Genomic DNA, 16,307 nt, shown 5'->3' on the forward strand with positions numbered 1-16,307 from the left:
TCAACAGTAAATGATTCAGATCAGGACAAAAAAACAACTTAATCGCATATCTCAAACAAACATCCACAAGTGGCATTATATCATCTCCTAGTCCATTAATAATGCATAGCATGGCTGAATGCACTGTTCCCTGAAAAATGCAAGCCAGCTCCAGATGGCCCATAATCTCACACAGCAGAATGTGTGATGACCATGAGTCATCTGAATTGATGTGTAACACAGGAGGGCTCTCTCTCCAGCAAACCAAGACATGGACACTAATAGCCATGTCAATCACTGTCAGAGAAGAGCAGAATGCAGTCGCAAGCTCAGACCAAAATTAGGTTTCTCAAGAGGAATTAAACGCCCGAACAATGAAACATGAAATGAAGTGATTGAAAGTAATGCCCCAGTTGAGGCACCATACAATACCTCAGCCATATTGATAACTCCCACAGCCAACGTTTTGTAGCCCAGGATTGTTCGATTCTTGTAGCGTTTCCTCCTCTGCAGCATAATCTGCAGTCTGTTGGCATCCCTCTTTAGAAAATGGGAGTACTAAAAATAACAAATATAAAGTCAGATAAACAATGCAGACAACCTAAAATATTTATCAGCCTTTAGATGGGAACCCACGTGCAGACTTATTGTAATACATTGTTTTTGTAGAGCAGCAATTAACTATTATTTTCATTGTCGTTTATTTTCTCCAATAATCAATCAGTTGTTTGGTCTATAAAATGGTGAATAATGTTAATCAGTGTTTCGCACAGCCCAAGAGGATGTCCTCAAATGTTTTGTTTTGTCCACAACTCAAAAGATATTCAGTTAAGAAGCTGGAATCAGAGAAATGTTCCTTTTTTTTCTATAAAAAATGACTCAAACTTATTAATCGATTATCAAAACAGTTGCCGATTAATTTAATACTTGACAACTAATCGATTAATCCTGCAGCTCTAATTCAGCTATCTGTTAATTTCAAAAATGCTTACTCAAGATTTCACTGTCCTTCAGTGCCTTTAGAAGCCATGACACACACGTTTTCTTTAGACAGTCAGTACTAGCACTTTTTGGGGGTTTGAATGAGTTCTTTGATGCCATTTATTTCCAACAGAGCCTATTCTCTCTGTGGCTGACTTTGTGGATTCCATTGCATCACCTGGCGACTGCTTATCTGTGCCACAGTTTATTGCCACCAAATGAAGCATAGAGTGTGGCCAGGCCATATTATCACTGCCATCAGACATTTCCAGTGTTTCACCAGCCAGTGTGCTCCTTACAATCCTTTTGACTATCTTGTGGACCGTGAGTTTATCCAAGAGTGGACAAAGTGCTTTGCTATTTTAGCAGATTTATCTGTAGTCAGAATGCTGTCTGCACTGAATAGTGTGAACTGATAATGTTGAGATATCCCACACACCCGGTTCAAGTAAATGTTACAATACAGCCAGCCAGTTTCACTGTACTCAGATGCCAGCACTGAACCAACATGGTCGGTGTTCTGCATTCTTACCATCTGAACTATTAAAGAAAACGGTCTGTAGTCTGTCTGCTGAACTGTGGTTGAATGGTTTGTTAACCTTTATCACTTCAGAACTATATTTCTATCAGAGACTTTGTAATTCATCCCCCCCATTTGCTCTTTTCATCTATTCTGACTGTTTCCTCTGGAGTCATATTGTCTCCGACTGCCAGAACATGATCTTCACATTGACTTTTCTTGCCTTCTCGGTCTATAACATTCACACAATAATAGCTTGTAAGATCACGTTTCACACAAGGTGGTTAAGTTGAACATCACTGCTGCAATATCCATGTCCAACACTGCCCACGCTTTTTTATAGGCTTTACTCCACAGCAGTGTGATTTCAGCTGGGCTTTTTTTGTTTTGGATTTCTGCAAAGATTTTGCACATTTTGGTTAAATGTGCAACTTTTCCATCTAGAAACTTCATGTCCGTTACCCCACAACTGTTTTACCTGTCCTGGCTTAGTTCACCTCTATTATAGATGTTCCCACATATTTTCATGGACAAAATTTCAAAACATTTCTTTGAAGAAATTGAAAAGAATTGACTTTTGAAGGGCTTATAATAAAATGTCCATGACCATTTACAATCTAGAAATACACAAACTGAATAGAATACTTTACTCTAAATATAAATGATTGTATGAAAATTAAACAGCCAGCCCTTTCACGCTCTATTAGTTGATTATGTTGATATTCACTTCAAATACTTCACACTACAGGCAGTAATTACATTGTCCTTTACAAGCACTTATATCAGTCTGGCACTGGCATTCAAGCATGAGGGGAAACAGAACCGACTGTACTATCGGTGTAATCTTAACGCATTTGATTATAAACTCATTTCTGGGTGTAAGTCTGAAAAACAATGCAGTAACATAATTTCATCACAACAAAATCCCATGATATGATCTAAAACTTACAACAATTTTTCCAAGCCTGGAAAATGAGATTATGAAATCCCACGACTTTTCCAGATTTTCCTTGACCATGAGAACCCGGTCTATAGTTGTCTGGCTATTCCAGTCTGCAAATAATCGGCATGCATGCAGTGTGTATTATTTCAAATCTGAAATATTCTGTCATAAAAAGGATTCCGCTTCAGTTACTTCCAGAATGATTCATTTCTGTAAGGAGTAATGTTGCACTTGGAAAACTGCCAAAATCCAAAACAAAACCTCCTTTGAACACAAAATAACACAAAACATTGTGAGGCTAATATGAAATAACAGAGCCTGATTTAATTTATAAAAATGACTGTAAACACATGCAAAAGACACATGGATATTTTGAACTTAACACTTTTGCTCGGGACTGTGAGAATTCACAGTATAATGTCAGAGTACTTGCCTGTAGTGAGAATGTGAGCTCCAGATCGGTCTCCATCATTCCACTGGGTGGGAGGACATACTCATTTGATCTCAAAAGACGCTTAGAACCCTGAAAGACAAAGTAAAGCAAAGTTTCATTGTAAGCACATGTATAAATGCCACATTTCAAAAATGATACATCAGGGGCTCCCTTTGGAACAAGAATAGAATAGATCTTTATTGTCATTGTTTTCAACAACAAAACACAGTTCAGCAGCTCCCAGAATGACAGTATAAACAAATATAAAATAGCAAAATTGAAATAGCAAAATATAAAAAGAAGATCAAGATAACACAATGAAGTGAGGTGACACTACTGTATATACATATGGGGTTATTGCATTTTCAGTTCCAAAAAAGAAATAGAAGAAAAAAAAAAATCCCTCATCTTATGTTGTTTTCAGATATCTATCAGACTACAGTGACTGAGTGTGCAGGCCTTATTTTAGGACCAGCCTGCTTCACATTCACACATTTATGCAGATTCACACCTTGAGGAAGCCCAGTACAAACAGTCCTCTACTCCTTCACTGCTTTCTAGAGAACAGTGCTACTACAACAAGTAGAATATGGGTCAGATGCCCTGCTCAGGGACATATCAAGAGAATCAGAATCAGATTTACTGCCAAGCAAGTTTGCAGTTGCAAGGAATTTACCTTGGTGTTTAAGTTGTATACAGTAAATAAACATATTAAAAAAGGTAAACAATAAAGCAAAGCACTGCTACAGTTAAGAACATAAATACAGAATAGATATATTATAATAAAAAATTATGAAAAAATGCACTATGACAAATATGTGCAATAAAACAGTGTTAGAAAGGAAAAGAAAGCTGTACAAACAATGTTTGTGCAAACAATATTGATCATGGGGTTGTGCAGAAGTTCACAGCATATATAATATGTGTAATGGCCAGGTGTAATAGTCCAGGATGTGTGTTAATGTAACGTGAAGTGACTGTGGGTGGGGGGTTAAGAGTCAGTGGGGGTCCTGGGCATTGTTGATGAGGCACACTGCAGAGGACAAGAGGTTTTCTTAACTGACATATGGATTCAAAAGCAATCTAATTACAGGCCTTGAATCTCTCAGCTACTGCTACCCTCAGCATCTTAGAAACAACTGATTCTTAATCATGCCTTGAGAGGATATTTGGTCAAGGTGGAACTGTCACCTGAAAAAAAGTTTCTATATTAGATAAGTTTCTATAGCTGCTATTATGGTGCAGCCACTGTTTTAAGTCGCTAATCAGAACCACATTTTATTTTATTATCTAATAATAATCTCTGTTTGATTACCTAAGGTAATTTTGGCAGCCGGCACACACTTCTTGTGGCCAAACAGCACAGGGATTTAAATGCCAGGTTGTGGAAGTGTAAGGACACCGACACACAGTGTCACTGTCCTCAGAGGACCTGTCTCGACCCTTAGCGCGTTTCTTTTACAGGCCTCGGATTAAAGTCTATCATGCTCCTCGTCAAGTTACAATTTAATTCTTCTAAAACCAAGCTTCTTTTTCTACCTCTTCTAATCTTCAGTCAGAGTGTGAACGTGAGAACAGGAACAGCTTGTCAAGGCTCGGTTTCACGATTTAATGTCAAGCTGTGAGTGCCGAAGACAGGCATCTGTTGTGTAATATATTTGGCAACTCATCAACTGCTGTAAAATAATTCATAAGTCATCAGAGCTTAGTTCAGATGTCTGCTGAACCTAAATAGAATTAAGTAAGACTTGGTGAGTGGCAAGGATATCCTGTATCTGGCTTAATACCCTAGAAACTATAGTAATAGTCCGATGCAGTGGGTAAAAAATTAGATCCTCATGTCATCAGAGCTGCCAAATCATGTAACAGATACCAAATGAAATGGTTGGGTGTGTGCTGGGGAACCATCACAGGATACCAGAAGGGGTTAGCTCCATTCAAGGATGTAGTGGTGCCTCAGCAGGTACATCCCATGCATGAGTGATTTTAAATAATGTATTGTACACGTAGTATTTAAATGACAATGCATGTTTCATACAGGCACAATAAAGCGGAGCAGTGCTTTGTAATTTCAGTATTTTCACTCCATTATCTGTTCTACCAAACATAAGGTGTGTTCGAAACCGTTCCCTATCATGGAAATAGTGCACTATTTCAGTCATAGTGCACTATTTCAGTCATAGTGTGTTTGAATTACAGCGGTTAATTTCATTCACCATAGTCCACTATAAAATACCCACAATGCACAGCTAATTTGAGCGTAATACACTACATTTTACTCCGGTATACTACAATGCAACACGGTCCTGTTTTCCCAGAGGAGAAGCAGAAGGACTCGTTTGGTCATTCCCTATAGCCTATATAGTTCACTATTTAATAAACCACTACATAGGGAATAGTGAGTGAGTGAATGAGGGAATGGTTTCAAACACAGCTACAGTCATATTCGGTCTAATCAGTCACACCTGCCAACTGAGTGGATAGATGAGACACAGTCCAGGTCAAGGAAAATTCACAAAAAGTTACAGTCAGGAAAACAAACAGAAGGCAATAGGATTACGAGGGTCTATCACAACCAACGGAGATGGCATACAGTACATACCCACACTTCAAGTAATCAACTCCCGAGTACCAACCAAGCAATGTTAATGGCTGAACGGAAGAAAACCAAAACACAAGATACACGTAGCTTGCTATGTCACACAGAACTTACACAACACAAACCCATTTTCTTCTCCATTGAAAATGAAAGCTCTTTGACAAATAAGCTGCTATTAAGGCATTCTCCAACTTCCAATTTTATCCTCGGCAAACAGCCTCTGAATATTTGAGTGAACTGAATGTTTCCGCAGGCTCAGTAGCCCATTAGCACTGGGTCCTGGATTTGATTATTAGACTGGGTTTCTTGTCCACAGTTTACATGTTCTGTCTGTTCTACTCAAATCAAGCAGGGTTGCATCTGATGGATTATTTAGATTAAAAAAATAAATAAAAATCCTTATTACATTATTCAGACCTTTCATTTCTCATTCACTTCCACCTCTTGCATGAAGTTGGAAACTTCCAAGTCTTCCTACAAACTTGTTACAGTATAAACAAGCGTGCAATACTCAGAGAACACATAACATTGTGTTCTAATGTACCTCATAAAATAAAGGAACACTTTAAAAAGAACATTTTCTGCAGTGCCAAGTGATTCAAATGCATGAAATGAAACCAAAGCTTTGAAGAACTAAAGGGAACATGGGAATAAAGAATATTTAGCTTTTCTGACACTTGCAAAGCTACGGAGCCCCCCTGGGGTCAGCTGAGAAGAAAAAAAAAACTTATTTTTTTAAAAGTAAGTGCTGTAGTACAACTAGCAGGAGACAAGTTATAATTGAGGTAATTTTGGAGACACTACCTTATTTAATTATTAAATTAATAGATATTTTTGTGTCGGTGTTGTAGTTTTTATACGGTCCCTAAGCCCTCCTCTTACTGCAGTCTCACCGCCGGTTGCTACTAAAGACCAATGTAATTTCTCCAGGTCGGAGGACGGCTCGTTGTTAACCTTACTACGTTAGGAAAGATGCATCGTTTGTGATTTAATAACATTCTGCTATAAAGTAATTGATCCCGGAAGTTCAAATCTGTGAATATCTTTCTAACTTTGCTGACTTTTATAAAACCGAGGGCCCGGATTATGAATCTGTGCTCACAGTTTATAAAACCAAGGGAACGGAATATGAATCCGTGCTCACGGTTTATGAAACCGAGGGAACGGATTTTTATTCTGTGCGCACAGTTTAGTTTTTTTTTCCTCAGCTGACCCCAGGGGGGCTCCGTACAAAGCATTTAGTTGAAATAAGAATTTTTCGATCCAGCCTAATGGCATAATATGGTCTACAAAAGGACATGTTGAAAGTACCTTGACAGTAGCTGCAGCCCTTGTTTTGTATACAAAAACAAAAGAGGGTAAATCTCTGTCTGAGTCTGACCTTGTCACTAACTTGAGCTCCACAAAGAGGCCTTGTATGCACTCTCTTCTCATGCTCAGTGGCTGGTACAATGAATCAAGGCACAAAAGCCGAGCACTCTCAAACTGCATTAACAATACAGAGCCTTGGCAAGGAAAGCTTGTACTGAATGTCCTTTGCCCCCATCTACCCCCCAACCACCTTCTCTCACCCTCTCTCCCCTGCTGCAAGCTTCTCCACTGTCTTTCTGGGGCCAGATTGGGGTGTTACAGCCCCTCTCCACAAGCCTGTGGGAAAAAGTTCAACTTTACACTTCTTCTCAAGGTTACTTTTGAATGTTAAATTCTTTAAATTGGCTCTCCTGTTTGCAGCAAAGACTGGAAGTGATTTAGGGTCAGGGCAAGAGCTCAATGTGCAATTGTAATAAAGAGGTTTAAAAGGCATTTTGAGGCTACTGCTTTCACCCAACACACACACATAATTGGATCATATCTGTGGACTGCAATCGGGTGTGCTTTGGACAGCGGCTTGCGCTGAAATGAGGACTGCACGTCTTTCCTATCATAATCCAGCTGACATCCATGTCTGGCTGAAACCTCAGGCAACTGCACACAGAAAATACAGGACACAAGCTGCATAATCATGTAATGCAGTGCAGCACTATACCACATTCCAACCCAATGTGCAGAAAATGTAGCAGAGGGTTGGCTGGGGAGGCCTCAGCTACTTGAAGTGACCCAGTGGTCTCCAGGGTGAGAGACAGAAGACTTATCTCCAAGGGAACACCGAGCCTCCTGCAGAATAAACTGCAATCTCATCAGCCCTGCTGCTCTGGCTTTGGGAGACCATCCAAATGGTTAGCATTGCAGGGGATGTGCGTGTGTGTGTGTGTGTGTGATTCCTATTCTGCGCACTGGCCACTTAACCTGATGAGACCCAGGAGAGAAAAGAGACGGCCACTGTATGCTGAACAGAGAACCGATGGCATGCTGTAATGAGGTTTTGTCATTCACTGTCTGAAAACAAACCCCTCTTATTCCTCCGTCATCTTCTCCGACTGTCTCTTTATCCCCTCAGCGTCTCTGTTCTCCCTAACCAAACCTGCTGGAAATTGCATTTAATGCTCCAGTTCCGGAGCTGCGGTGAACAGAGCTGTGCTCGGCTGTCCCCCAGGCGGCTCAACAGAAATGGTGAGATTTCACGCTCTGGAGACAACGTAGCTCATGGATAAAGCCACACTTGGTTGGTTGCTTTCCCCTTTGGGATGACAGTAAAGGGGAGATGATTTGTTTCTCTTTAAATAGAAATTGCCAGAGATGGCAGTTGCTGCTCCTAAGCTAGGCTAGCAGCATTAGTTTGTCTGGTGTTTTTTTTCTCTTTTTTGTGGCTAACATAGAAGCTTTTGCTCAGACTTCTTTTTATGTGGCACCAACTCTTTCAGGTAAAAGTTACAGAAAAAGTTGGCTCCCTCTAGCTCCCCTCTTCTCGTTTTTAAACGAGTCCAATTTTCAAATTCTCGTTCTCTGTGGATTTTCTGGGCGACTGCAGTCAAGAAAGTTTGAATGAGTTTTTCCCTTTGAGAATTATTTCCACATGGCAACCTCGGGGCAGTGTGTTTATATGCGTGTCCGTGCACACTTAAGGAGACCTCACTGGTCTTAATTCTCTCTCAGAATCAACCGTTTCAGAAGCAGTAGACCATCATCTTTACAACCGCTACTAGGCTTACTGATGAGTACGTTTTTTTAAAACTGTGAGGCCTGTCTGAGTATAGGAAGGTTTCCAACACTGTCACTAACAGATGAGTCTATGATCTTAAAGGTCCCATGACATACTGTTTTTTGGATGCTTTTATATATGCCTCAGTGGTCCCCTAATACTGTATCTGAAGTCTCTTTCCCAAAATTCAGCCTTGGTGCAGAATTACAGCCACTAGAGCCAGTCCCACAATGAGCTTTCCTTAGTATGTGCCATTTCTGTGTCTGTAGCTTTAAATGCTATTGAGGAGGAGAGAGGGGGGGCAAGGTGGAGGGTGGGGGTGTGGCCTTGACCAACTGCCAGTTTGCTTGTTTGCAAGCCATGATGTCTCTCTCTCTCATGGGTGGGCCAAATTCTCTGGGCGGGCAAAGCAGAGAAAGAGGAGGTAACCTTGCTCCTTATGACCTCATAAGGAGAAGATTCCAGATCGGCCCATCTGAGCTTTCATTTTCTCAAAGGCAGAGCAGGATACCCAGGGCTCGGTTTATACCTAACGCCATTTCTAGCCGCTGGGGGACCATAGACAGGCTGGGGGAATGCATTTTAATGTTAAAAAACCTCATAAAGTGAAATTTCCATGCCATGGGAAAATGGTGTTATGTCAATTACACAACATTGGAATAGCATGAGGAAATCGGTTGACAGCTGCAACTTTGCTTTATAAAAAAAAAAAAAAAAAAACTTTATTTCTGCTTTATTTTAGAAGTATTTTGTTTCTTTTTCACACACACACACACACACACACACACACACACACACACACACACACACTCCTACCCAGCCATCTGCTGGTAGTTGCAATCAATTATGTAGAATATCTTGCAATATTTATAAATATTGCAATAATGGTTTTTAAATGTCAGCATTAAGGTATTTCACAATGTGATCTCTTTGAATTTAGCATTTAAAACCATACACAATGTTGAATGACAACCGTGAGACTATGCAACACATGTTAACCCACCCACCTGGATTTTGACAGCTATAGACAGGGAGTTCAGCTCTTTATCCAATTCTTTGAGGACGACCAGCTTTTTCAGCGTGAGGCTGCACAGTCTGTGGAAAAGAGAAAGAACAAGAGAGGGGGAGAGAAATAGAGATTAGTAGCATGGCTAACGCAATATGAGCACGCCTTCATGACACGCTGTTAGCACCTTGGGTTTGAAAAGCATGGCTGACAAAGCAGCACTAGCTACAGTTTATTTCTACTTTTGTCTTTCTTCAGGTCAGCATGCAATATAATAACAGGTGGCAATTAGGTTTTGCCAATGACTGCCAAGAAAGCAAGTCGGTACTACTGGTAAAAATGTGAACGGTACCGAACCCTATTCCGCAGGCTGCAACACATTGACATGTTGAACACAGAGGCTTAAAACAAGTAAGAATCATATAAAACAAGTACATTCAAATATACTGTGTTTAATCAGAAAATCACATCTAGGTCAGAGGGTCCCTGTAGACGCCTCTCAGGTCCGACCTATCTTGTAGAACACCGAAGCAGAAAAAAAAAAAAAAAAAAAAAAAATGCAATGCCAGAAGGCTAAAACCAGCCACAACCTCAATTCCCAGCCTCTTTCATGGATTCACAGCAATTTGTGACCTTTCAAATCCCCCTTCCTTTGCCTCTAAGGCAAGACACTCCACAGAAAGTCAACTACTCACAAAGCCAAGTTTGCTAAACTTCCTCCTGACCCACTTTTCCCAGAAGTCCTGCTGCATTAAATTGTGATCAGTCTGAGCCAGAGACGAAGAAAGACAAAGCAAACACATAGCTATCCAGACACCCACTTTCCCCGAGAACCACCCTGCAACACTCATCAACTTCTTTCAGGCACTCCCTTTTAGGCAAGCATGATTCACAAAGACTCATTATGACGTTCAAGAACAAGGGAAATTGTAGCGTTAGAGATGACAACGATGGGGTGGTCGGTTTAAAAATATATTTTGAATAATATTGAAAATTGTGGAGCATAGACAATATGTACATTTGTCAAGACTTAAAGGTCCCATGGCATGAAAATTTCACTTTAGGAGGTTTTTTAACATTAATATGAGTTCCCCCAGCCTGTCTATGGTCCCCCAGAGGCTAGAAATGGTGATAGGTGTAAACCGAGCCCTGGGTATCCTGCTCTGCCTTTGAGAAAATGAAAGCTCAGATGAGCAGTTTTGGAATCTGCTTGTTATGAGGTTATAACAAGCAAGGTTACCTCCCCTTTCTCTGCTTTGCCCGCCCAGAGAATTTGGCCAACCCATGAGAGAGAGACATCATGGCTTTCAAACGAGAAAAGTGACAGTTGGTCAAGGCCAGACCCCCACCCTCCACCTTGCCCCTCTCACTCTCCTCCTCAATAGCTACAGATACAGAAATGGCACATACTAAGGAAAGCTCATTGTGGGACTGGCTCTAGTGGCTGTAATTCTGCACCAAAGCTGAATTTCGGTAAAGAGACTTCAGATACAGTATTAGGGGACCACTAAGGTCTATATAAAAGCATCCAGAGAGCACCATATCATTGGACCTTTAAATACGTTTAAAGGGTTGAAAGGTAACTTTTGAAAATGTAAACAATGTTCACATGGGAAATGATACTGTCTTGTACTTCATTAGGTTGACTTTTATATTCCACAATGCATTGTATGTCCTCTTTTTACCAGAACAACACTACATGGTTATGTTGGTAGTTTTTTTGTTTTAAAAGGTCCAGTGTGTAACGTGTTTAGTTGTTCATTATCAAAATCTGTGTTGCCCGTTCACAAACTTGTCCTTTTTCATGAATATTTACCACCACCATCAATTCCAAGTATTCCTTTTGGCTTGAAATTTTACATTTGCATTTGCATGAACTGGGGTAGATGCTCCATATTCATGCGCCATCTTGAGTAAGGGACATACAGGACATACTGCTCCACCTTTCGCCGTCACATGATAAACTTACAGGTGCTGCTAATGCTACTAATGGGTATCGTAGCTTCCCGGCCCCGGCAAGTTTGTAGAAGGAAACATGGAGGACCACATGTATTAAAAATCCAAATTTCAGGAACAGGAGCCCTCTTCTTCGCCCAAAAAAAAATTATAAAGGATATTGAAAAGAGCAAGAGACCGGCTTTTGGAAGCATGAAGGCTACCGTGGTTGTAATGCGTACTTTGAACTGCGTGGTGCGAGAAAGTTGATTGTGATATATGATCTCAACGCTAGATGGGAGAAATTCCTACACATTGGACCTTTAAATTCAAGTTCCACCACCTTTTTTTTCCAATCAATGACATTATGAAGAAATGTGGTCACTTTGTGTTTGCTTCCATCAGTGTCATACTTTTATCATTGAGAAAAGAAAAAAAAGGACATTTGATATGTTTATTTATACTTAATTAACAGCATAGATGGAAACGGAAGGAAGCCAGCCAAAGGTCATTAGATGACGAGAAAGGTTCATCGAAGCAGCCAACAGAATGAAGGGGGGTGGGAATCACCAGAGGCCCAAGATACAATATTACCATGATACTTATGTCACGGTACGATATTATTGTGATTTTAAACATATTGCGATATTCTGCGATATACTGAAATTTCTAACCTTCTTTCCCAACTTTAAGTTATGTCCCTAAAGAAAAACTTGGTCAACATCTGTTTTACAGTGGGGGAAATAAGTATTTGACCCCTTGCTGATTTTGCAGGTTTGCCCACTTACAAAGAATGCAAAAATCTACAATTTTAATCATATGTACATTCTAACAGTGAAAGACAGAATCCCAAAGAAAATTCCAGAAAATCACATCATATGAATTTATTAAAATTGATAACCATCTGATGAGGAAAAACAAGTATTTGACCCCCTGGACAAACAGCAAGTATTCTGGCTCCTACAAGCCAGTTAGTCTTTCTTTAAGACACAGCCCCAATCCGAACCAATTATCTACATCAAATATACCTGCCTCACCTCGTTACCTGTATAAAAGACACCTGTGAACACCCAAACAACCAGCATCCAACATCACTACCATGGGCAAGACCAAAGAGCTTTCTCACGGACATCAGGGACAAGATTGTTGATCTGCACAAGGCTGGGATGGGCTACAAGAGAATCGGAAAGCAACTTGAGAGAAAAGATCAACTGTCGGTGCAGTTATCAGGAAATGGAAGAAGCACCACACCACCGCCAATCTCCCTCGGTCTGGGCCTCCACACAAGATCTTGCCTCGTGGGGTGTCCCTGATCATGCGAACGGTGAGGAATCATCCCAAAACCACAAGGGGGGAACTGATGAATCAACTGAAGGCAGCTGGGACCACAGTTACAAAAGAAACGGTTGGTAACACACTACGCCGTCATGGATTGAAATCCTGCAGCGCACGCAAGGTCCCCCCTGCTCAAGAAGAAACATGTACAGGCCCGCATGAAGTTCGCCATTCACCACCTGGACGACTCAGAAGAGGCCTGGAAGAAGGTGATGTGGTCAGATGAGACCAAAATAGAACTTTTGGCCTCAACTCAACTCGTCGTGTTTGGAGGGCAAAGAACACCGAGTACAACCCAAAGAACACCATCCCCACCGTCAAGCATGGTGGTGGCAACATCGTGCTTTGGGGTGCTTTTCAGCCAAGGGGACGGGACAACTCCATCGTATTGAGGGAGGATGGACGGGGCCATGTATCGTGGAATTCTGGACCGACATCTCCTTCCCTCAGTGAGAGAGCTGAAGATGGGTCGAGGATGGGTGTTTCAGCACGACAACGACCCTAAGCACACCGCCAAAGCAACAAAAGAGTGGCTGAAGAAGAAGCACATCAAGGTTCTGGAGTGGCCTAGCCAGTCTCCAGACCTGAATCCGATTGAAAATCTTTGGAGGGAGCTTAAAATTCGAGTTGCCAGGCGACAACCTCGGAACCTGAATGATTTGGAGGCTGTCTGCAGGGAGGAGTGGGCCAACATCCCTGCCAAAATGTGCACAAACCTTGTCACCAACTATAAAAACCGTTTGACATCTGTGCTGGCCAATAATGGCTTTTCTACAAAATATTAACATGGTGTTTGTCCAGGGGGTCAAATACTTGTTTTTCCTCATCAGATGGTTATCAATTTTAATAAATTCATATGATGTGATTTTCTGGAATTTTCTTTGGGATTCTGTCTTTCACTGTTAGAATGTACATATGATTAAAATTGTAGATTTTTGCATTCTTTGTAAGTGGGCAAACCTGCAAAATCAGCAAGGGGTCAAATACTTATTTCCCCCACTGTATCTGCTGACCTCAGCACCATCTAATGGCCTGAAAAAGCAATTCATTTTAATATTTCAGTGCCAAAAGTTAAATTCTCATGTGCAATTTTTATAATATAAGATTGATCCTTGGCATCCGTGTATCAAAACAGTGTTGCCACGAAAAATATTGTGATACTATGCTGTATAAAAAAACAAATTAAAAAAACAGGAACTTGGTGTTCCTGTGAAGAATCTCCCTACGTCCCAAATTGGACATTTTACTGGAATCATTTGAGCACAAATTGCCGAACCACTTGGCTGCACGATAACCTAAGTTACTTTCTGTGCGTTAGAATAACAAATGCAAATCTATTTGAGGCTGGAGTAATTAAATGTTAAACCTGGTCGGTAGCGCATGGACCCAGCTTGCCTTATGGTGAGGATGAGTCACCACCAGTCAGCCACAGCATTTGTGTGAGGAGGGAGGGAGTGAGGGAGACAGAAAGCAGGGCTGATGGTTTAACATCTCCATCCCATCACAGCTAGCTCTCTCTCTCTCTCTCTCTCAGTGGACCGGGATTCACATGTAATTAAAAAGGCTGCAGGCGCTGAAGGGGTCACCTAGGGAACCAGGGATTTTTTTGTTTATTAGACAGAGGTGTTATCTCCACTTCTGCCTGCAACTGTGTTGTGTTGCAAGTGAAACTCGTGGCCATCTGTCCTGGCCTGGCGCCAGCCTGTCCCTGTGCTTCTGCCCAGTGCCAGTTCACTTTGCCGCCCAATCAGTGACTGCAGTGACAGACCAGGTGTCACACGAAAGCACTAATCATTGTGATAAAATAGCTGGAAGACATGCACTGTGTCAAGAATGATTCAGCTAGTTTTCCAAAGGATTGTCGGTCTGGAAATACTGTGTGTTCTTGATTACAGGAATATATGGGGGCTGTCATTTGTGGTATGGTCTCCCCTCCACTCAACAGACACTGGCACACACTCAAGATCAAAATAGGGGCTTGCTGAGGCCATTTGAAAGATGCATTAATCCTCCATTTTGGCATGTCATTCCCACATTCCCAGAGAGAGCCTGGTGTGGGATCAGAGCGCGCCGCTCTGTGCCAAATAGCACCAAAACACAGCCGTGTTATCAATCCATTGAGAAGACAGGGTGGGCGGAGAAGTTATACAGCAGTCTCCAGTTCAATATATCTGTGACCAGGCGGTGGAAAGCAAAGATAAGTGAAACACGTTCTGTCTGTTTCCCAGTTGATAAGAGCCCACAGGGGAAATCCCTCTCTCAGTTTTGGTGCTTGCGTTGGTTAAGCCAACACATTGCCTGCCAAGCTCTTCTGATTGGGTCATCATTGTTATAGACTGGGTTTATTGATCCTCACATGCACACTGGTAATCTGGTTATATGGACTCTTGTTGGTGTGGATCATACTCCGGACCAATGGTGGAAAATAACCAAGAACATTTACCCAAGTACTGCACTTTAGTACAATTTTCAGTAAGTCTACTTCACTTAAGTATTTCTATTTTATGCTACTTTATACTTGAACTACATTTCAGGGGTAAATATTATACTTTTTACTCCACTACATTTATGACCGACGGATATAATTATCCATTACTTTACACAATAGGAGAACATGTATGCTTAACAATACTGTTAAAAGAGAAAAACAGTGGTCTCCAACCTGGCTTGTGACTCCTTATATAAAAGCAGTGTTTAGTTGAGGGCCACCTTGTCTAGGGTTGCAAAGGGGTGGAAACTTTCCATGGAAAGTTTAGGTGGGGAATTTTGGAAACATTCCAATTTGGAAACTTTCATGGGAATTAATGGGAATAAACTGGATATTTTTAATATTGCTTTCCATGGAAAGTTTAGCTGGGGAATTTTGGAAACTTTCATGGGAGTTAATGGAAATTATGGAAATTTGGATGGGATGTAGTCCTTGGGCTCAAATGCAGTACTGTCTTCAATCAGCTTCAATCTGCTGCTGAATGTTGGATTCTAGAAATGATCTGTGCAGAGGGTGTGGCCTCAATAGCAGTAGGCTAAGTAGTAGCCCAAACCATTGACCTTTAGCTTAACATATGAAGGTAGCTAGCATGCTGCCTTTGATTTACTATGGATATGGTTATATGCGTGCTAAGCTAACCATCAGCGATGTCTATTGTTTCCAGCCTATCAAGAACAAGTGGGCTATACAATTAACACACATAGGTTAATAGCAATGGGTTATGTATTTATGTATTTTACTGGAATTGCATTTTATATATGATCTCACGTGACAAATAAATTGATTAATTGATTTCATAATGTAATATATAATAATACATCAGTCATAGGGGGAATTTTACTGCAGAAACATTCCTTTTACTTTTGATATGTTACAGTATAATGCAGGACTTTTACTCCGCTCACATTTAACCTTCAACACGGTGAGGGGAATAAATATGTCACAGTTGAAGATCAATGCAGGAATCAAAATTATGTCCAAGGCTAATTGGAGTAATTCCATTACTAGC

At 40.9% G+C, this 16,307-nt stretch overlaps 1 protein-coding gene across 1 annotated transcript in view; it reads right to left on the reverse strand.

Annotated features, from left to right (window-relative positions):
* Positions 1 to 16,307, reverse strand: part of zmp:0000000755 (phosphofurin acidic cluster sorting protein 2) — a 54,533-nt gene that overhangs the window by 19,319 nt on the left and 18,907 nt on the right. The window contains exons 2-4 of the mRNA XM_028603283.1: positions 9,542 to 9,629; positions 2,857 to 2,946; positions 412 to 537 (exon numbers count right to left, since the gene is read on the reverse strand). Coding sequence (XP_028459084.1) covers positions 412 to 537; positions 2,857 to 2,946; positions 9,542 to 9,629 — 304 coding nt within the window. The remainder of the gene's footprint in view (positions 1 to 411; positions 538 to 2,856; positions 2,947 to 9,541; positions 9,630 to 16,307) is intronic.

Source organism: Perca flavescens, chromosome 17, assembly GCF_004354835.1.
Source record: "Perca flavescens isolate YP-PL-M2 chromosome 17, PFLA_1.0, whole genome shotgun sequence".
NCBI lineage: Eukaryota > Metazoa > Chordata > Actinopteri > Perciformes > Percidae > Perca > Perca flavescens.